The 24590-nt window shown below is 35.1% G+C and overlaps 1 protein-coding gene across 1 annotated transcript; it reads left to right on the top strand.

Annotated features, from left to right (window-relative positions):
* Positions 1-1531: 1531 nt before the first annotated feature.
* On the top strand, positions 1532-24036 carry LOC149161216 (putative L-gulonolactone oxidase 6). The gene is made up of 3 exons (XM_089435498.1): positions 1532-2243; positions 22702-22957; positions 23074-24036. The coding sequence occupies exons 1-3, from the start codon at positions 1581-1583 to the stop codon at positions 23886-23888; spliced, it is 1734 nt and encodes a 577-aa protein (XP_089291624.1). The 5' UTR covers positions 1532-1580; the 3' UTR covers positions 23889-24036.
* The last annotated feature ends 554 nt before the right edge of the window (positions 24037-24590 follow it).

The raw sequence follows: 24590 nt of genomic DNA, 5'->3' as shown, positions 1-24590 counted from the left end.
AATTAAAAAAAAAATAATTTTTTTTTTTTAAATTAATTATATATATAGATAAACAACTTACATAATCTAAACACAAAACAAATGAAAATTATTAAATTGAAGTGAACAAATTTTACTATTTCGTTAGAATTTAAGTAATAACACAACTACATACTTTTAACCTCCTCCATTATGTTTTGTGATAAATCGCGAGGCCTTATTATACCAGGGAACGGTCTACCCAACAAAATCACCTTTCCTGGGCAGATTTACATTATCAATTTTGGCTGAGAACCTCTTATTCTCGTTCCGGCGGCGGTGTACTCATTGTTTTCAGTTTTCTAGTTTTATTCCATACATCATTGGTCCAGCGGCCCCTTCAATGGCCATCACCATTACTCTGCGGCTTCAAATTCCATCCCAGTCCAGAAGGATCTCTTGTTCGAAGTCCCGACTCCAGACTCCCAACTTTTGAGCCATCGTCATCGAACTTTCAAACGGCGGAGGGATCGATGTTGTACCTTGCGGGAAAATTTTACCTGCACATATTCATTAATTACGTAACTCACTGAGCCGTTGCACCACATTCAATCGGATGAGGGATCATAGTTGTACGTTGTTGGAAAATTCCGTCATAGTTGTACGTTGTTGGAAAATTTTGCCTCATTACTTATTCGGCATTAAATGAGTGGCAATCAATGTAGGTTTGACTGAACCTCAACTTTCTTTTTCAGATTTTGAAGCTTGGTCCATAGGTTGGGAGGAAAATATTTATTTTCCACCCGACAATTAATTTCCAGTTAATTTAATATGACTTTTATGCCCACATACATGGGTCAATAAATGCACATATTTGGATGGAATTTAAAAAAGTTAATTTAATATGCTTTTCTTAATGCTCATATACATGTGTTCATAAATGAAAGTTAAAAGAGAAAATTCAATTTTTTTAATGGTGTGTTAATAATTTTTTTTTTTTTTTATTTTTTTTTATTTTTTATGGAGTTTTTGGATATAAAGTAATAGGTTAATAGTCTAAGTCTCAGAAGTATCTTATTAGAGTGAAAACTTTTTTCTTACTAAACAGTGATTCAATGTGACTGTGGGTAAAGTTGTCCATTATATTAACATATTTCTAACTCTATTGCCACAAGGTACTCTGAGATTGTTTGTATTAAAATACACGACAGCCTAGGGCAAGTGTATTGTCTTTCCCTCCTCGTTTTGAGTGGGTCAAAGGTGTCAGATTCAAAGCCTTCCGCGGGCAACATCATTCATAAACAACCTCACTGACACCACACATGAGAGACGAATGGCATAATAAAATTGCATAGAATTAAAAAATAAATCGAATGTTCCCTTCACCATTTACATCCCATTTTCTTGCGTTCTTCCACTTTTTCAGATTCCACCGCACAATCTGCAACCACATCTTTACACGAATTACAACTCTCACCGACCCACCAACTTCTCGCACGCGTTTCGCCGCAGAAGAGTGCAAGCCTTCCCACGTATTTAGAGTCAACACTGCATAAACCGTCATTCTACATTCTGAAAATTCCTTTCCTCATTAGTCACTCAACTCTCCTATACCTAATCCGATGAGGTTTCTTGCCCTATCCATTCTCATTATATTTCTGATCCACACAGATAAGATATCATGCAATTCACCTCCTCCGCCTGTGAGATGCAGGCGTAACGATTCTACCGATTGCACTGTGACCAACGCCTATGGAATCTTCCCGGACCGGGCCACCTGCAGAGCCCGGTCGGCGGTTTTCCCTTCGTCGGAAGAAGAGGTGGTGGAGGCGGTGGCTGAGGGCAGTAAGAAGAAACAGAAGATGCGGGTGGTCACCAGATGGTCTCACTCCATACCCAAACTCGTCTGCCCAGGAGGGGACTCTGGCCTTATCATAAGCACTCGGGAGCTGAAGCGCATAGTTGGGGTGGACGAAGCGTCAATGACGATTACCGTAGAAAGTGGAGCGTCTCTGAGGGAGGTTATAGATGCTGCTGCCCAACATAATTTGGCTCTCCCTCACTCGCCCTATTGGGAGGGGATTACCATCGGAGGGCTGCTCAGCACCGGGGCACATGGCAGCTCTCTGTTCAATAATGGAAGTGCAGTTCATGAGTATGTTGTTGGCATGAGATTGGTGGTACCTTCGCCTCCGGGTTATGCGAGTGTTGTGAGCTTCGATGAATCCCATCCAGACCTGAATGCTGCTAAGGTTTCTCTCGGCCTTCTTGGAGTCATTACGCAGGTACTCTCACAGCTTGGAAACTTTTTATTTAAAGTAGTTATATCTTCTATTTAGGTTATGACCACATTTTTGTTCAACCATATGGTTCTCTACGTGCCCTCAATGATGAGAGTCTGTGAATAATACGTGCCCTCAATGATGAGAGTCTGTGAATAATGCCGGATATATAGCTGTGGTCCTGTCGTGAATAATCACTCTGCTGTAAATGATTATTTATATATAATAATAATAATAACTCAATTAAACTCAAATCTTAACTGCACTAATTAAATTAAACTCAAATCTTAACTACACTAACTAACAAAACAGGATAGTAATGAACATGTATATTACTGGTTTAAACTTTATAATAGGTTTTATAGTATTTTTATATTATATTTCATACTGCTGGACAATCCATTAATATTTAGTTGTTAAATTGTTAGTGGGACAGTCATAGCTAGTTGCATAAACAGGATAGTAATGAACATGTATATTACTGGTTTAAACTTTATAATAGGTTTTATAGTATTTTTATATTATATTCCATACTGCTGGACAATCCATTAATATTTAGTTGTTAAATTGTTAGTGGGACAGTCATAGCTATGACTAGTTGCATGTAGGTTGATTTATTACTGTTGTTTAAAGATTATCATGGTATTTGTAATTACTTAGTAATAGTCCGTAAAGGTTGATTTATTACTGTTATTTAATGATTATCACGGTATTTGTAATTACTTAGAAATAGTTGGTAAGGAGTAGGCTGGGTTTAATCTCTTTTTATATCAGAAGAAAACAAACTCTTGACCAAATAAAAATAATTTTAAAACATATTTGAGACTTCATTCATACATCAATTTATTAATAAAAATATATGAAAGAAAAAAAAAACGCCTCTGTATTAATATAAAAACAACATTTCCTCCTACTGCCATATGTCTTTTCAAATGATACTTCTGTGCTTGTTATCAATTTTAGTTGGACCGAGCTCCAAGAAGTATGCCACTATTTTGATAACGTCCTCTCTTACAATCAGATTTCTGTTCTAAAAAATGAGTGCATTCCTACTTTGCCACATGGCCCAAATGAGATACAGTGGGAGAAATCTATATCTATCTTTGAACCAATCCCATAAACATCTTCTTAATAATGAAAAATGCTTAATTGACTTGATAATATATTTTAAATATTTCTCACTAAGTGCATATCCATTTAATATAAAATAGCAAAAAGATGTGGAATTACTTCTCTATTAAATATGGATGTGACACGTAATTGTATATACATTAAAAATAGAGAAAATACGAGCTTATCGTTCAAAATAAATTTATTATATATATATATATATATATATATATATATATATATATAATCTTTTTAGTTTAATTATTAATTATTAGTTTGTTTTGAATTTTGTCATTACAACTATAGATTTTATTAATATTATAAATCTATTTATCTATATATATATATTAATCAAATAATTAATTATTAATATTAGTATATTTTTTGTTCTTAATATATAGAGATATAAATATTTGATTTTTATTATATTCAGATTTTTTTTAAATATTTGAAGAGAGATTATATTTATTGTCATAGTTATGAAACAGTAAATTTAAATAGATTAATCAAGACACTGCTTTCCAACTATAGAAAGCACTATGTATGTAAAATGCAAAAATAAGAGGATGAAGAATATATATTATAAAATTTAAAACATTAAATTAATGTTTAAAACTTTCAAGGAAAAAGATGTATTATAATGATATTTTAGTATTTATATTTGTAATATGCAATAATCAAATGAAATATTCAACATACAAGTTCATCAAAAGAGGTATTATATAGACAAACTGAATTTAACATAAATCTTTGTACTTGTAAAGATGCTACAATTGATTTGAGGGAAATTTTGATATTCAACTTTAACATATAACTTTGAATACTTTATAGTTACAAAGATTGTGATTTTATAAGAAATATACTTAGACAAAGCAAAATTATACATTGTAAGTAATTGAAATGACACTGATCTTAAAATATTCTCCATACATAAATATAATACCGTATTGTATTTTCAAAATCCAACCTTTCTTTAGAGTTTCTTTCATACATTTATACAAAATTATTACAATAGTTGTTTGTTGCACATTCAAAAGCTTCATGGATTAAACTTGGAAAACTTGTCCCAATTTGGGCCAATTGGATGATGAAATGTTGACACTTTTCTCTAGGCTACATCCAACCTAGTATATTTCTTGTAAGTGGAATAATTGAAAAAAGATCTTTTACTTTAAAGAGGAGGTAAAAATCATAAATCAAATTGTCCATAATAGTTTTCCCTTTGAGGGTTCCTCCTATATGTATAATAGCATTTCTCCTTATTCATCTATAGATGTCAAAATCTAATTCACATCCTAATAAGATGGGAGATTGAGTTCCATCAAAGAATTAAATCTACTAGTAAATGCTTCTACATTTTTTTTACTATTTTGCTTTAATCTTGGGCTTCTTAAAGTAAGTAAGTTTCTTTTGGTCAAACCTTTGTTAGTTTCCATTATAATTGAAGTTCTATTTTGAACTCCCAAAGCATGAAGTTGTTCCCAAATCCTAAATTGAGAAATTTAACAATCTTGTTAGTTATATGTTGTTTGTTTCCTAATTAATTTTGGGTTTTGGGATACCTTGTTTTGTAGTATAAACCAAATTAATTCATCTCCCATCACTCTAAAATAATTCCACATGCCTCCCATATAATAAGCCTTGTTTTAGTCAAAGGCTCCGGTTCCTACCAATTGATTTTGTAGCTACTTCTTTTACTATTGAAGTTTGACCGTTAAATCTTAATTAGTATTTACGGAAGCATTCTTGTCTGGCCTTTCTCATGTTGAAGGTGACATTCCTACTTGTTGTTCTTGACTGGTGGATGTTGTTGGTAGAAGTTTCCAATTGAAAGAAGGCTCGTTTGATGTTTCCACTTTTGCACATACTAGTAGTTTTGTTTCTCCTTATTCTTTTGTCTCTTTTCTTCTCTCGGATTGTTGATATATTTCTCTATCACATAAATTGTTTAGAGGCTTTTTGTATAAGCTCTTTTTATACTTTTCTCATTTGATTAAGGTGTTTCTACAAAGTGCTTGAGATGATTGGACTTTGATGTTTCCACTTTTGCACATACTAGTAGTTTTGTTTCTCCTTATTCTTTTGTCTCTTTTCTTCTCTCGGATTGTTGATATTATTTCTCTATCACATAAATTGTTTAGAGGCTTTTTGTATAAGCTCTTTTTATACTTTTCTCATTTGATTGAGGTGTTTCTACAAAGTGCTTGAGATGATTGCACTTCTGCAATTTGCTCTATAATCCGAGTTGGTTCCATTACCCAAGTGTCTCTATTGGCTAATATTTCAATATTTTGTTTCGCAAGATGTATATAATTTGAAGAACCTTGTTTAATTCTTTTGTCTAATATAATCTCATAAAGATCACACAGCCAAACCTCTTCTTGAGAAAGAAATCATTTTTCAAATCAATTCCTCCATATCCTGGAGAGCAATTCTAGTTTTAACCAGGAATGGACCCACCTCTTTCTTTAATTTAATCATTACATGATGCTTTTTGGAAATAAAATGCAAGTGATTTGAATTTAGACTTTATTTGATGTTTTCTATAGAAAAAATATTCATGGTCAAAAAAGTTCGAGAGTTGATATGGTGGAAAATCACAACCATATATTCTAATCTCTATAAAATCTTTAAATACCAATCATTAACCCTAATATCTGGGTTGATCTGAAGAATTTCTTTGTCTCAAGCTAAACTCTGGGACGAGATTCTTCAACCATCACATAATAGAGAATTGAGATAAATTTAATGTTGTAATTAGAGAATCATCAATTCTAAGGCTGTTTTAAGGCAATGAGTCCAATGGATAACGACATTTGGGTTTCCTCCATTTAGAAGCTTTAAATGTACACTGAAAATTTTCCCAACTTGGAAATGGAGGAACAAATAGACTAAAAAGGATTGATACCTAAATATTCATGCTTGAGGCTTTAATGAGAAAATTGGAGATTAATGGCATTTGCAAGATACTCACTGTAGTGAAACCTAATAAAGAAGTTTTTGACAGAAGAGATAGATGCTAGGGACCCTAGGATAGTCATGATCATATCCTAGTATATAATTTGCGTGGACAATTTAGAAAAAATGTATGGGGGTGCTATGTTAGGTAAAGGAGAATTAATTGGTAAATATGACTCAAACAAAGTTACTTTGTCTTCTGATGTTAATTCATTTAGTCTAGTGGTCGAGTTTGATTATGCATAACTATCCCTACCCTAAGCATTTCTTGAATTGAGACTGAGAGCATTTTCATCAAGTGGTTGAGTTTGATTATGCATACCTACCCTAATCATTTCTTGAATCGATTAGGGGTTTACATAGGAAAGAATCACACCATTTTTGGAAATAACAACCTGTTTACTTGGGATGTAATTGTTAGTGCACCAAGTTACAAATTCAAGGAAATGGTAAGTTTGGGGAAGTGTAATCAGGCTAAATACGATTTCCAGACCAAAAAAATATCTTCTTGTTCTGTGAGTTATTGGTAAACCCACTCCCTTAGTATATAGAGAAAAAATTCAATTCGTCTAAATTCATTGGTCATGATCCCTGTAATGCTTAGGGGTTAGATTTCTTAGTTTTGATTATAGAAAGAAACATGAGAAGATTAAGAATTACCGAGGAAATGACTAATAAAATATGTTGTTAAGCCTTCCAATGATCATTGGCATAAGCATATTGATATCTTAAGTTATTTTTTGTCCTTTAATAGTTGAGACAAACAGACACTTTTTCCTTTTCTATGGTCTAGCCAACTTTTCTTGGACACATAACAACTTTCAATTAGGCAAAACCATGCGAGATGGGTGTTTTTACTTATTTTTCGAATCTAGATGACATTATACTTATATGGGTTATATGTAAGCATGGCAACTAACTGCCACTTGGATGCTCCGTTAACTAATGTTGAGTCCACCTATGGCATCTGATTCACTGATCTCACATCATCCCGCACTGGTTCAAGATGTTTGCTTGTGTTTTTTGTGTGGTGTGGGGATCCTCTCTTCAAGTTACACGTACCCCTAATACTTCGTACCGCTCACTTTATTGCCTCAACAACATATTCCCCAAGTTAATCTTTGTTCATGTTGGGGTTCAGAAATGATTATGGGGGTGTCGATATGTGATTGTTGGTGATGTGTATATTTAAGTTATTAGTTTTTTAACCATTTTATGGAAATAACAAAATTTATAGGATTTTGCAATTTTATTCCATGAAAACGTCAAATTTTAAACAATAACAAATCATAAATGTTAAAAATTCCAAGTTAATAAATATTTTAACTATTTACTGATTACTCACATTATTTATATTAATGATTATAAAATCAAGTTATTTGTCAAATATATGATGAAAATAAAAATATATAATAATTACTTGCTTTAACTAAAAAATAAAATAAAATATAATGTATTTAACCATATTTCAATTCAAACAAATTATAAAAAAAATATTAATTTTGGTAAAATAGTATATAACATGTCTCTTAACAATTAAAAAACATTTAAATCTAAATAAATTACAGTGAATATATTAATTTTGGTTAAATTATGTAGGAAGTTTGGTCCAATGATGTATGTACTAATTGTTTGATAAGATTAATTGTTTGATAAGATTAAGTATATTAAATTTATTAAATATAAAGTGGGTTTTTTAAATAATTTATTTTTTAATGAAACTATAATAATCTATTTTTAAATATAAAAATAATTTTTTTTTTTGCAAAATTGTTTGACACTTTAAATTATATAAATTTAACAATTTAAAAATAAAATTTTAAATTATATGAAACTAAATAAAATTGCAAACAAAATATTATCTTATTAATGTTATCAAACTTACATTAATATAAATGGTTTTTTTGGGAAAGTAAAAACAAATAATTTTTCTATTAGATAAAAAATTGTTTCCATAAGTATGATGTATCTAATAAACAAAACATAAAATTACAATCTGAAAAGGTATGCATAGTATTAACATCTCCTAAATATACAAGTATATATATACCATTGACAAAGATGACACAAATTAGTGGTCTATTAAAGATGTATTAGATGTTTTTGACATCATTAAAAAAATACTAAAGATCTAAAGATCTAACAACATTCATATTAGTAACTAAATCTGTATTTTTTAAAGAAAGAGAAATGATTTTTTTATAAATAATATAGTAATGTTACTTTTTATATTAAAATGAAATAGCAATGTCACTTTTTAATATTAAATGAATAATAACTTTTAATCGTTGTGGTTTGTGTTAATTTTTGGAATGAATTATACTTTATTTGCATAAATTTATATCATTTTATCTTTTAAAATATTAATAAAATAGGTTTTTTCCCATTTGCATATTTATAAGAATTTAGGAATAGAACAAAACCTCTCTAATTGGTTGGAAATAGATTTGGAAAATGAGGAGTTTTCACCATTTGAAAATTTGGGATTTTTTAAGATTTAAAAAATTGGGAGTTTTCAAGAAAATAAGAATTGGAAACTAGTTTTTAGATATAGAAGATTTTAAATTAAAATTTTATTTTTGATATGAATAAATATTAATTTTCAATTTTATTAAATTAAAATGTAAATATTTTTAATAATAATTGAATTGAGGCTTTTGTGATTCATGTCAAGATTAAGAGAATTCTTCGACTTAAATCACATGATAGCTGAAGAATCAGATCCAGATTGCATGTTAAATAGTCAGAGCACGACTATAATTTTTTACCAGGCAACGGCTAAATTGACTAACTAACCACTATATTAGACTAGGAAACAGCTATATTAGACTGGTTGTCCTTACGATGAGCCATACTGGTTGATTCGAAACACGTCGACAAATATACTATCATAGCCAATAAATTTTCTTAATTTTTAGTAATATTCCATTATTATAATAATTTATTTTATTATAAAAAATTTATTGTATTTTTTCAAAATATTATTATAAAATGAAAATTAATTATTTAATTATAGTTACGTGGATAATTGGAATATAGGAATTGGATCCTTTTCTCAACCGGAAATGTCTTTTGTTCTGTTTAATTTATTACCCAATGGAAAGTTAAAACCTGCATTGCATCTATCACCTTTTCTCAACCGGAAATCTCTCGTTCTATTTAACTTATTACCCACGGGAAAGTTAAAACCTGACTTCGAGTTATCGTTGATTCAAACGGCCGAGGGATCGATGTTGTACCTTGCGGGAAAATTTCGCCAGAATTGAATAATTACCTGACTCCCGTGTCGTCGTTGTCTCACATTCAATGGGCTGAGGTATCAATGATGTACGTTTTGGAGAAAATTTTGCTGGACAATAAATGAAAAAATTATAGTCGGTGTACGTCTGACTTGGTGTCCTGAGCGGGGATGGAATTTGGGAGGTGTCATTGGGTTAGTTGTTTATCCAATATTGTTTTAAAAATGATAAAATTATGAATATTCAATATTTTTGTTGAAGTTGCGAAAACAATTATCAAATTTGATGGGTAGGTTTGTTTTTAAATTCTAACTCTGGTCCTAAGTGTTATCACTTAGGAAACCTAACTTTTTTTAGGTTGAAAGATGACCCTTCAACCCGGAGAGAGATCTCTCCGTTAAACTCAATTACTCTATGGCCATTGTAGTAGAAGGTTTCACAATTGAGTTTGGTAAAACTCAACTACTCTATGACCATTGTAGTAGAAGGTTTCACAATTGAGTTTGGTGGCCAGATTTAGATCATAGAATAAAATTGATTAGGTATTTTACAAAACATACCATGGGGCATGGAGTCCAGTTCTAAACCAGTAAGTTTACAAATCTAATAATGAGCAAGCTATGAAAAGCATGATGGCAACAAATCTTTGACTGTTTGAGAAATTGGAGGAAAAGAATTGAAATGAAACAGAGTTTATCACTGACTGAAGAAAAAGATACAAATGGCTGATAAATACAAGAATGGAGCATAAATGAAATCCAATCTTAGATAGGAAGCCTTTAGATGTTTTCTGGTGAATGAAGGATATTGAAGGCTACTGAACTAGGTCGGGGGCGAGCGGAACGAGGGTTTTGAACAGGGAGCGACGAGTGCGAGTTGGTAACCATGGAGGGGCAAGGAGGGGGGAGCTCCACTCCCTCCTATAGTCATGTAGTTGCGAAGAGAAGCAAGGAGGCTGGTTCGAATCGATTCAAGAAACCAATGGAGGCAGAAACGGAGAAGATTAACACAGAAAAGCCGAAAAGCATCAAATCTCATGAACAAGAAGAGAATCACGAGGAAGTCAGAAGAGAGAAGAGAACAAGAGATATCAGTAAGAGAACTGGGCACAAGACTGTTACAGGACTCTGTAAACCCAGGTCAACCATTAAACCCTGAGTTGTTTTAAGTGATCCAACACTACAGGTGCACAGGGATCACATGGTGGCATACACGGTTATATGCAAATTTATGGGAATATGGCCAACGAAGAAGGCTTTGCACACATGGATAAGAAACCACTGGAAACCAAAGGGAGATATAAACCTTCATCTTGGGTCCAAGGGATTCTTCATAGTGGTGTTCACAAACCTAGAGGATAAAGACAGAGTGTTCGAAGGAGGACCATATTTCTATGCTGCTGCAGGCCTCTACATGCGACCATGGGTGATGAATTTTGTCCTGGAACAAGAAACATTCACATCGGTATCAGTATGGATAAGACTCTACTCCCTACCTTTAGATTATTGGCTGCTAGAATCCTTAAAAGCCATAGGCAATAAATTAGGTCATTTCTTAAAAATATTAGATGCGACTCTGCGAGGTAAATATACCTCTTTCGCCCGCATATGTGTAGAAATGGACCTATCGGGAGCATTTCTAGACGAAATCATTCTAGAAGTATATGTTGAAGAATGGGTGTAGGCGGTGGTCTATGAACATGCCCCATTCAGATGCCGTAAATGTCATGAACACTGGCACCTCTTCAGAGACTGCCCATTAAACAAACTAGAGGACAATATGAAAACCAACACAGGAAAAGATCCTGAAGGCTTTACCAAGGTGGGAGGCAAAGGGAAAGGAGGAAAAAAGTACCAAAAGAAAACTAACAAGGATAAGCAACCAAGTCATAACAGTTTCAAGATTTTAGAAGAAGAAGGTGGGAACAATGGAACAAACTAGGCACCGAAGGATAATCCTGCGGAGAAGGAAAAAGATGCTAGCATGGAGGATAGACATGAGAACAACAAACTAAAGGAGGATCTGCCAAGCACTATGGAACTTGGCAGGGACCATGAGATGACCCCAAGTGAAGTTGGTACAGAGGACCACGAACTACAGGAGATTCTTGAGAGGGAGAATCTCGATCTAGAAAAGTTCCTGGCGCAGGGAACCACCAAAGGTGTTGATTCTCTACCATAAGAGGAGTTTGACAGAGTGCAACAACTCTTCCTCTGGAGATCTCAAGCAAAGGGGTCTAGAGTCAAAAGGAACCATGATAGCAGAGAAAATAGAGGGGTAAAACCAATGGAGGTAACATTAGGACACTCTTCCAAGAACCCAGGCTGGAAAAGAGGAAGGAAGAGACAGAATGAGCTGCTGACAGAGTGTGGGAAACTCATGATTAACTCAGGCAAGATGAAATATCTTTCTAGTTACTCATTTACAAACCTTTCGTAATGAAACTCACAACCCGGAACATAAGGGGTCTAGGAAGTAAAAGAAAACAAAGAAATATCAGCAATAGAATAAAAGAAGAAAAACAAAATATGGTGTTTATACAGGAAACAAAATTTTCAATAGACAAAATCAAAGAGATACATAGCAAATGGCTCATTAAGTACGAGTATCTAGAAGTTAAAGAAAATAACATAGCAGGAGGGATTCTCACTCTTTGGAATCCCCAGAAACTTGGAATCCTGCATGCTAAAGCATCCAGGAACTACCTTTCGATGGTTATCCAACCTTTGGGTGACAAGGAACTCTATATGATCACAAATCTCTATGGTCCCCAAAAACTTGAAGACAAACTCAGACTTCTCACCTCATTAGAGGAGTTGAGAGAGAGACATCCTGTTATGCCCTGGATTATGGGAGGGGACTTTAATATGATCAGATCTCTTACAGAAAAAAAAAAGGCGGGACCAGAATTCTAGGCAGAGACGCCATTGCCTTCCAGAACTTCTTAAACGACATGAGGTTGGTGGATACAGAGACAATAAATGGCACCTTCACTTGGAACAATAAGAGTGGAGGGGCTTCTCAAGTTGCCTCTAAACTATACAAATTCATAATCTCAGAGGACCTCCTTCTCACTGGCCTTGAACTGACTGCTTTAATCCTTCTTTTCTGAGGCTCGGATCACTGGCCTATCTAGCTTGAAGCTTCTTTTATAGGCACTCCGAGGAACAGACCTTTCAGGTTTGAAAATTTCTAGCTCACTGACCCTGACTTCATCACTAATATTGGAAAATGATGGGTGGAAGACATGCTCGTTCAAGCAACGAAGATGTTCCTATTGCAACAGAGACTGAACACATTAAACTCAAGCTTAAAGAATGGAACAAAAATGAGTTTGGCAATATTTTCAAAGCCAAAAGATAAGTTGAACAAAAACTACAGGGAATTAACCAGATCCTCATCATAGATGGCTTTATCGAGGAAAGGAAAATGCAAGCCGACTCTTTTCAACAGGAATGGGAAAAAAGATGCAAGCAAGAGGAGATCTTCTAGATACAGAAATCGAGAGTGCAATGGATTAAAGAAGGGGAAAGAAATACAAAGTTTTTTCACAAGTCAACCATGGATCACAGGGCACATAACAAGATTTCAAAACTTAGAGATACTCAAGGGAAAGAGCTAAGTACCCATAAAGAAATGGAATCTGCTCTGGTACAACATTTCCAAAGCATAGCAGAGGAGCCTCTCTTAGACAGATCACAATTTATCAACAGCTTCACACAGTACATTCCAAAACTTGTAACCAGGGAAGACAATTACAATCTTAACAGGCCAGTGACTGAAGAGGAGGTCAATGAAGTCATCAAAGAGATGCAAAATGGGAAAGATCCAGGCCCGGATGGGTTCAATGTAGACTTCTTCAAAACATGCTGGGAAATAGTCAAACAAGATATCCTTGATGTTGTGGAGGACTCGAGAAAATCTAAAACAGTTTTGAGGGCACTCAATGCATCTTTCATAGCCTTAATTCCAAAGCAGGAAAAAGCTATGACACTAGATAGATTCAGACCCATAGCTTTATGCAATGTGGTGTACAAAATTATTTCTAAAGTAATTGCAAACAGACTCAAGCCCCTTCTTCCAACTCTTGTGTCTGAGGAGCAAACTGGATATGTGGAAGGAAGGCAAATTCTAAATAACATCATTCAATATCACGAGGTGGTTCATTCTCTCAACAGCAATAAGCAAGCAGGTATGATCATACAGCTTGACCTAGTGAAAGCTTGTGATAAGCTAAGCTGGTCATACATCAGGGAAGTACTAAAAGCGTATGGCTTCGACCACAACTAGATAAGATGGGTAATGGCCCTTGTTACCACAGCTAGTTTTTCAATCCTACTTAATGGCTCTCCATCCAGAACATTTAGGCCTTCAAGAGACCTCAAACAAGGAGATCCGCTCTCCCTCTTCCTCTTTATTCTCATGATGGAAGGATTAGGCAAAGTGATCAAATCAGCGAATGCGGAAAGAAGAATCCAGGGTCTCAAACTAACCCTGAATGGGGATACCTTGACTCATCAACAATTTGTGGATGACACTATGCTGTAGGGTACACCCACGGTCAAGGAAGCTAAAGCTTTCAAACAAATCCTGAACAATTTTACTATGGCCGCTGGTACAGAGGTAGGCCTCACAAAATAAAAAAAATTCTTTTTTAATACTGATATTGCTATTCAGAGAAATATTTCTAGAATTCTCGGCTTTCAAAGAGATCAACTACCCTCCAAATATCTGGGAATACCTCTCATCAACAAACCTCTGAGTAAGGAAGTTTGGGAGCCAATGACTAATAAACTGCAGGACAAAATCAAGAAATGGACAAGCAGATATTTGAATTTAGCAGGACGACTAGTGCTTACAAAAGCTGTCCTGCAAACCATCCCCATCTTCATGTTTTCAACTCTCCCTGCTCCAAAAGGAGTTTTACAACACATCAGGAACATCCAAAGAGATTTTCTTTGGGGAAAAGGGGAAGAGAAAAAGAAATGGGCTCTGGTAGCTTGGGAAAAGCTCTGCAAACCCAAGACCCATGGAGGTTTGGGACTTCATGACCCGGAAACCCTAAGCAAAGTTTTGGGGGAAAAACTTTGGTGGAGATGGCTAAAGGAAACGAGAACCCCTTGGGCCAAGCTCTGGAAACAGAAGTATGAAAATAACTGGCAAGAAAGGGATCATATTCGAATGACAGGGCTCATCAAGGGCTCCCACATTTGGAACAATGCTTGGGAGAATAAAGCCATTGTTCAGAAGCATAGTTTCTGGGGGATCAGAGATGGAAACCTAGCTTGGTTTTGGGAGGATAATTGGCAACAGGAGCTTAACCTCTGTAGAGAAGAACTAGCCATTCTCAAGAATGACACTGACAATAAAGGGCTACTCAGGGTAAGTGACTTTTGGGATCAGACAAGGGACAAGGGAAAATGGAGAACATGGAAGGACCTAGTATACAGAGAAGAGACCCCTTTGAAGGCCCAGGTAGAAGCTCTTGCAGTGATCCTAGAACAGAGAAAGATTTTGACTTCAACATCGTCTGACCAAATAAGATGGGGAAGAAATAGCGAAGGTAACTTCAACCTCAAAGAAGCCAAAAGAATTGCCACTGGGCTTGACTTTCCAAACCCTGATAAGATATGGAATGACCTATGGTAGAACCCGCACTGGATGAAAATCAAACTGTTCATGTGGTTGTCGCAACATAAAAAAATTATGACTTGGGAAAATCTTAAAAAATGAGGTTTAGTTGGTCCATCTAGATGCCAGTTATGTGGTATACAAGAAGAAACGATGGATCACCTACCCAACGTCTGCCCATTCACCTCTACCTTGTGGAATTGGGTAGCCTCAATCTTCAGGCAAACTGACAGGGACAAATTCAGCATTACTGGCACTTTGAAGAACTGGAGGAAAGACTTCTCAGAAAATGAAATAATCGATAAAGCCTGGACTCTGGTACCAGGTTTTTTGATTTGGGATGTATGGAATGAATGCAACAATAGGATTTTCAAGAACAAAATTGGCTCAACCAAGAGCATCATAGCTCAGATTATAAGACAGCTCAAAGAAACTGTGAGCACCTTTCTAAAGCAACCCTCGAGAACACTCCTCTAAACCAGGATGCTCATATACTTTTGCATTTGGGTCTCCAGTTGCCTGTCCCCCAAGGCATAAGCAAGATCGTAAGACATACAACAGCGGGGAAGGACTTCTGGCAACCGCCTCCTCATGGCTTTTTAAAATTTAATATAGATGGAGCCTCTAAGGGAAACCCTGGGGTTGCTGGTTATGGAGGAGTCCTAAGAGATGAGCAGGGAAACATAAAATTCATCTGTCATAGTCATTTGGGGAATGCCACTAACAATATGGCGAAACTGATGGCCCTAGAGCAATGCCTAGAAATCTTGATTTAATCCAATTTGCACAATGCCATCATAGAAGCAGACTCTGAATTGATAATTAATTCGGTAAAAAAGATAGGCAACGACACAGCACCAGAAAAAGTATCAAATCACTGGCGGTTATTGTAGGTCTATCATCGTATACAATCCCACCTGAGAGTCCTAATAACACTCAGATTTGTTCACGTGCGTAGAACAACCAACAGGTTAGCGAATCGTTTGGCGAATGAAGGAGTGTTCTATATAAGAGATAACAAAATTTATGCTTGGGACTCGACACCCTCAGGGAATTTGCACGATTGTCACGGACAAGCGATCACAGACAGGGAGCGTTTTCAATTTATGGAAGATAAGCAGTAAATAGACCAATGGAAACAGTAGAAAGTGAACCAATAACAGGGAAGAAGCAAGGGGTAAACAACGGGCAGGTTGACAGGCAGCCGACCAAAGATGGCAGTGAACTCCAGCATCCTACGGATTTCGGGCGGATAGCTGCACGAAGGATATCCCATAAAACGGACCCAAAAAACTATAGAGCGGCGGTTTAGGCCACTCATCGGGTCCGAATGGAAAAATAAAGAGTGGGCATGTTGCCGGCCCGAAATTAACTTTGGACCGTCGGATAGACGAGGGCTGGATTGCACAACAGTCGGGTCATAAAGCTAATTGAGGGCTAATCCACAAAACGGACCCAAAAAATTATATAAAGATGGTTTTGGTTTCTCATCGGGTCAGAAAGGCAAATTAAGGAGTGGGCAAGTTGTTGACCCGAAATTAGTTAAAGATCGTCGGATCTTTGAGGGCTGGATCGTTCGGTCTTGGGGTTGCCTAGTCAACCACAGGTTAAGGCTTGTTTTATAGTCACTTAAAGTTGCTTTGTGGGCCGCAGGATATTGTGGGTCGTAGGATATGTGAGCCCTCATCATCAAGGGCTGTCAGGTCTTTGTTGCTCGAGACTTACGACATTTAGCGAACCCGAAAGTACCTTAGAACTTTTCAAATTTATCTTTTGGGTCAGGAAGGAAGTCAGGGTTTCCAGAGCGTAGCTTTGAGGATGAGTAGTTCATTGGTGGCTTAAGCATCAATCCTTTTGTAGTTTTGTTTGAGTCAGGTACGGGGTTGTGTCAACCCAGCTGTCTGCTGAGTGTTCACAGAGCTGGTGTTGCTGTTCTTGGCTCCGTTAAAAAAGTGTACATTATGTATTTTTTCTTGATTAATGGAAGGCTCCACTTTTATTGGATAAAAATAAAAATAAAAAATCCAATCTTAGATACTAACATTTTCAGACATGAAAGAACGTTTGTATAACAAAGAGAAAACTCACAGGGAACTACAAGACACGAGTTTCCTACAAAATGCTCATTAAACACTGTAAATATATTTACGACTGTTTAAATATACCGGAATGTAAATACTTTTTTTAATAAAATTCCAACCCTTCTTCGTTTGTCATAAATTTTTTATAGAACTTAGATCAACTGTTTGCAAAATAATAGTCTCCATATTAATTACGATAATCTGAGATATCTAAAATATCTTCAAGTTCATGCATGTAAACTATAAAACTTAAATACATTTAGTGTTTCCTAAAATAGCTACAAGAAAATATGTTGATATATATGTGAAGTAAAATATCTTGTCAAACTATCTCCATTGGAGATAGAAACAGTTCCCTAACTGGTAGCTCAACATCCTATCTGGGAAAACAAGTCCAAAATTCCTCCAAAACTGCTTTTATATTCATCTTTCTTTCCTTCAGACCACCTAGTAAAAAACGCTCATATTGTGGCCGTCAGCTTCACTGGTTCGTTGTTCGTAGCTTTCACTAAAAGACCTACTCAACATTTTCTCTTTTCCGCGTGTTTCAAAATCCCTGACAATAGGAAGGTTAACGTTTTCTCTTTTCTGCATGTTTCAAAATCACAGACAATAGGAAGGTTAACATTTTCTCTTTTCTGAATATCAATTACAATGGTGATGTCAACGCTCCGTGTTTGCTCCAAAATCACTGACAGTCTAACTGTAAAATTTTTTCCCTGTATCATTTTCTATCCATCGACACACAGTTTTGCCCCCAAAATAGCTAACAATGGATCGGTCCGCTATATCAAAAACGCTGACAATGGGAATGTCAGCTCTCTCGACTGTTCCGCTGCATATAAAAGCTATAAGGCTGACTGCGAGCGATAAAAATAAAAACCCTGTTTCATTGAATAGAAAGGAAAAATTCTAGGTTGAATCCCCCAAGCATCTTAGTTGAGGGTACTAGTTGCCTTGAGCAATACATCTGCCTTCTCCAATCTTTGTTTTTTTCTTTGCCTTGTCTCCATAGATTGGATCCCCTTTTCAAAGTTTCTTTGCATTTGCTCTTTTTAGAGCCTTTAGCCTTCTTCCTATTGATGATGAGGTCCTTTAGTGGCATGTTGTCAACATCAATCACCTCCTTGGCCAACTATGGGTTATTTCTGAGTTTGATTTTGTATTTTAACTTGTTAGTTGGCCTTGTATGAGATATATTTCCACCCTTGAAAACTTTAAACAATGTCTCCTCTTTGTTTTCAATCTCTGCTTCTTTGCCTTTAGGAACCTCTGTTTTAGCTGTGTCTGCAAGGGAAGTTTTGAAAGGTGGAGTCACAGCTTGGGAAGCGTTGATATCAACAGGTGGGTTCACAAGGGATACATGGTCTGGTTTATGAAGCCTGACACTTTTCCTTTGGTAAACTTTGGGTATCTTTGGACCATTTGATGTAGATGGAACTTCTAGGTTTTCTTCACTGGGAGGTGGCTCAATAGGGGCTTAATTTTTAGCTTTCTTTTCTTTTTTGGTAGTCTTTGGTTTGCCTCTTCTTCTCTTAAGGGGTTGAGGTTGAAAACCTTCCCAAAAAAAATGGCTCCATGTCCTTTCTACCTTGGATATCTGGTTGTCTATTAACAATTTTATCAAGGCTTTATGGTATACAAAATGAGAGGATGGATTTGTGCGGGCCCTAAACAATGGTGGAAGAATTCACTCCAACCGGATTGCTGAAACAATTGATGAATTTTGAGATATATGTCCAGCATATTTGGCGCTTTGGGCTCGGACCGGTTTGCTTTGCCTCTTTTCCCCATCTCGCTATGTGGTCTTCCCGGGATTCGATCCTGAATCCCTATGAGCAAAATGGTTTTTAATGCCAAGTGTGAATGATTGCCAACTAACACAAAAGAAACTGTTGACGGGCAAGGTAAAACAACTCGACATGCAGATGAGATAATATACTTGGTGAGTGAATAATCACGGGGTTTCATGGTATGATTACGAATAAAATTCATATCATATGGTAAGATTATATTAAAATACATTCACTCATTGCAGCGAAGGAAAATAATTAATTGATACTTTTACCCTTTCAAAACAGATAGAGACATGTTTCAATGAAAATGCTAATGCTGGCATGGTTAGTATAGTCGTCACTTTTTAAATTTTAAAACTGGTTTTGGCATTGGCAGTGGCGTGTCAGCCAAAATGAAAAATCTTGATACACTCATCATCATCAAATATCTTCGAATTTCTTCGCAAGACCATATTGAAACACTAAAACACTAATAACCCCGCTATCAACAATTTTCCCTATTTATTACAATTAAGATGCTCACATTGAGACTCAACATTTTCTAAAAATTAAAAAAATGAAACTTATTATAATAACACTAAGAATAAGAGTCAAATATTTCTTTCCATTCTACAACTAATTTAATATAATTTCTAATACCCATGATAAAAATGTCAATAGTGCACAATGTTGGTTGGAATTTAAAAAAGGAAATTTCAAAATTTTCACAATCTAAATATTTCAATTTTCAAAATACAAAAATTCCTTTATTTTATTTATTTATAATATATATATATATATATATATATATATTTTTTTTTTTTAATTCAAATAATTTTTTCTATTTATTCAATTATTAACTTATTCTAATGTTCTATTATGTAATTCAAATATTAAGCAAAATGTAAAAACCAAATATCAAATTTTTAATAATCATTCTTTAATGATTATTATTAATTATTATTATTTAATGATTATTATTAATTAATATTAAAAAATATGACAAAATATTAAACTTTTCATAATAAAATATTAAGTATAGGTTTAAAAGCACCCAAATTCCAAATACAATTTAAATTTTTTTGAAATATTCCAATTTTAAATATAATTTGACAAATTTGAATCACACCAATCTGAAGCAGTAGACAAATTACTGAGGTTTATTATGACCTGGAAATACTTCCAAGTTTTTTTTTTTTGAAATTTAAGGAATAGTCACTATTATTTGATCTATAAATTATAAACAATGATTATCTAAAATAACATTCACATTTACTAACCAGTATAAGATTTTAGTACTCAATGCAATAACATCGACAGTTACCAACCAGTATAATACATTAATATTGAATGCAGATTACCAGTTAGTGCCTAGTGTCAAATTTTGTTGTTCTGGGTGGGTACGAGGTGTCAGATTTAAAATAAATGAAAGCACGATCGAATGTTTCGTCCACTACTAGTTGATTTTGGCATTTTAGCAGCAAAGCAACTGTTATTCCCCTTGATTTTGGCATTTTAGCAGCAAAGCAACTGTTATTCCCCTTGCATGTCAGAGACATTTATGTTTCAATAGAGTTGGAAATAGGAACTGCCCTACTACCATCCCTTTCTTGTGTTCTTCACTTTTTCAGATTCCCCTGCACAATCTGCAACAACAAACTCCCACGAATTACAACTCAACGATCCACCAACCCACCAAACTGTTAGCACGCGTTTCTCTCTATGCAGAGAATGCGAATATTCCCACGTATTAAGACTGCATTAACCGACATTCTACATACTGGAAATTCTACCTACGTTATATTTCTGATCAATAAAGATAAGATATCATGTAATTCAGGTCCGCCGTTGAAATGCAGGCTTAATCACTCTACCGATTTCACGGTGACGGACGACTATGGAATCTTACTGGACCAGGCGACCTGCAGAGCCCGGTCGGCGGCTTTCCCTTCGTCGGAAGAAGAGGTGGTGGAGGCGGTGGCAGAGGGAAGTAAGAAGAAACAGAAGATGTGGGTGGTTAACAGATGGTCTCACTCCATTCCCAAGCTGCTCTGCTAAGGAGGGACTCTGGTATTATCATAAGCACTCAGGAGGTGAAGCGCATAGTTGGCGTGGACGAAGCGTCAATGAAGATTACTAAACAAAGTGGAGTGTCTCTGAGCGAGGTTATAGATGCTGTTCCTTAACATTGTGACTATTTTGCTCCCACCACAAATTCCCAAACAATATTTCCACACAAATTCCTAAACAAAATTTCCATGATCTTAAATCTACAAGATTCAGCTCTCCTTGTTTGAAACTATGAGAGTTTGAAAAGAATTTATTTTGCTCCAACATACGACTGGCCAAAGAAAACTATTCTCAAACCAGTAAGATTTCTGAGCTATCATCCATATTCTAATGGTGCGATACTCTAAACAAATCTTAAACTAACTTCTACTATAAAGGACCTACATAAATTTTTTTAGGTCGTAATGATTTATTATAAAAATAAAACACACCACTAAATTTCCTTAACAGGGAAAAAATAACATAAAAAATAAAAGACATGTCATGGAATACCATACCCACAATATTTAATGTGGGTAAAGCTTTAACAAGGTGAAGGATTGTGCCCTTTTTTATTTTTTAATGGTCAAGAGGGTATAAGGAAAAAACACAACGATCATAAAGTAAGTTGTAAATTTATGAGATATGTTATAGTTTACGAAGGTATTCTTTCATATCTTTTTTGCTTTCCAATCATTATGGTTGTTTTGGTATAAAATAGGTCAGAATATTAATATTTTTTAGAATTTAGGGATGGGATTTTGGGATGTTATAATATTTCTAGAAATTTTTAATAAATTTCCATGCACTAATAATTTCACAAGAGTTAACCATACTTTGTAGTGGCTGCTTATAATTTCACAAGAGTGAGTCATAGTTTGTAGTGGCTGTTTGTGGCTTTCACATAGAGGGAAAAAAAATATGGATGTGTGACTATTGAGGAGAATAATTCTCATATAGATTTAAAAAAATATGGATGTGTGACTATTGAGGAGAATAATTCTCATATAGATTTCAAATGAGAAAATTTATGGATTTATAAAATGTAACAATCAAAAGGAAAATTCCTTTTTACCCTTAAGAAAGAAGTCAACCTTCTACCCTTAAGAACAATTAAAGGGAAAATTCTTTGAGATTCAAGAAAGAAGTCAACCTTCTACCCTTAAGAACAATTAAAGGGAAAATTCTTTGAGATTCAAGAAATCAACCTTCTACTTTTAAGAACACAAATGATGTTATGTTCCTTAAAAATTGTTAGCATTGATAATATATTGTTTTGTATAAATTTATTTTTTCAAACTAAATATAAAGGAGATGTATAATTTTTTAATATTCATTAATTTAATATATATATATATATATATTTCAAATTTCCATTTTAATTAAAAAATTTAATATTCCTTACTTAACGTGTCCGTAACTTTTTATTGGGCCACATTCCTGGCATATCTTGCTCATAAACACTTCTTTGATCAGGAGATTTGTAATTCCTCATCTAAAATAATTTTAAGGACAATAATATTTCAAGGTAGCAATTAAAGGTTTTCTTCCTCCCTTTGCGTGAGGTGAAGCATATATTTATATCTCCAGAGAATCATAGTTTGGTTTTTGAGTGCAGGTAACTCTGAAGCTGCAACCCATGTTTAAGCGCTCCATCACAAACATAAAGAAAGACGATACTTCTCTTGAGGAGATTATAGTAGACTTTGGAAGGGCACATGAATTCGCAGACTTGACATGGTTTCCCGGGCAGCGGGCATTCATCTACAGGATAGACGACCGCGTTTCGGTTGATGAAGCAGGAAACGGCATCAACGACTTCATCGGCTTCCGCTCCACCTCGACTGCGGGCTTAGCCATAGCTCGCTCAGCAGGTGCCTTTTCAGAAAACCCAACGGTTAAAATACTCGATTTCGTTCACAAATTCAAAATTGCAATAACTGATTGGCCTTTCTGATCATCTGGATTTAGCTGTCTTTTATGCTGGCAGAGGAGCTCCAAGAAGCTACAAAGGATGCAAAGGGGAAATGCAGGACAGCGAAGGTTCAGGTTGGGGCCACTTTAGGCATGGCTTCAGGTCTTAAAAATGACGGTCTATTCTTCACGAAGTATCCTGTGATAGGATTTCAGAACAATATACAGGCCTCTGGATCATGTCTGAAATCTGCAGAAAACGCCCTGGTGACAGCTTGTCCTTGGGATCCTCGCGTCGATGGCGAATTCTTCCATCAGACAACGATTGGCATTGGTCTCTCCAACATCAAAGAATTCATCACAGACATTAAGAAGCTTCGGGACCTCAGCCCCAGCAGTCTCTGTGGAATCGAGCTATACGGTGGCATTCTGATGCGTTTTGTGAAAGCTTCCAGTGCATATTTAGGTTTAGACGAGGATTCCGTGGACCTCGATATCACGTATTACCGTTCTCGAGATCCCATGACACCTAGGCTGAACGAAGATGTGTTGGAAGAGATTGAGCAGATGGGTTTCTTCAAATATGGAGGTACTCCTCACTGGGGCAAGAACCGAAATATTGCATTTCTAGGAGTCATGGGTAAGTATAGTAAAGCCCAGGATTTCTTGAAAGTCAAGGAAAAATACGATCCTGAGGGCTTAATGTCGAATGATTGGACAGATGCCATGATGGGAACAGGGCAGGAAGGGCTGGTTATAATGAAGGATGGATGTGCTTTGGAAGGGCTCTGTGTGTGCTCTGAGGACAGACACTGTGCTCCTGAAAAGGGCTTTTTCTGCAGAGTTGGAAGGGTGTATCCGGGTGCCGGGGTTTGTAGATATGAAAAATAGGAAATCATACCCATGAATCATCTGCATACCGTGACATGCAAATGGCAAATGACTGCAATTGTTTCGTTATAATATGTGTTCTACAATATTTTGAAGCTTTGTCAATTATTGTTGGTTGATAAAAAACAAAAGCACGATTAGAAATATTGTGTCATGTCACTCATGCATTTGTTTTTAAAAATAGAATTAGAAATTTAGAGTTTCTATTTTGAAGTTTAGTCGATTTAGAGTTTTCTATACGTAAGAAGTTTTTTTAGGTTTGGCGGATTTTTGGTTAAAATTTTATTAAAAATGTAGTGAAATTTTGATTTGTATTATTTAATTTTTTTTTATTAATATAAATTTGACATTTTCAAAAACCCCAAAAATCATAACATTTTGAATAAGTTCATGTGCCAATTTATATTATAATATAACCATATAACTTTTCAAAAACTCTCATTTATAAACAATGCTATTTCAAAATTATGTTACATAATTAACCATAATATGATCCAATGAATTATGGTTATGTGTCTGAAGTTAACTATATGCACGTGTATTAACCATAATATGATCCAATGAATTATGGTTATGTGTCTGAAGTTAACTATATGCACGTGTTTCGAAGTTATGTGCTTGCCATTTACATAATTAACCATTTTTATGGTCTATCGAGTTATGTCATATGTTTGATGCGATTTAAGGAGAGTTTGGGTGGTT

This window comes from Pinus tabuliformis, chromosome 5_2 (assembly GCF_031772625.1).
Source record: "Pinus tabuliformis cultivar Carrire ecotype Pingquan chromosome 5_2, CPIR1, whole genome shotgun sequence".
Classification (NCBI taxonomy): Eukaryota; Viridiplantae; Streptophyta; class Pinopsida; order Pinales; family Pinaceae; genus Pinus; species Pinus tabuliformis.
Note: the sequence above shows the minus strand (reverse complement) of the source record. Positions and strands in the feature narration are given on the sequence as shown.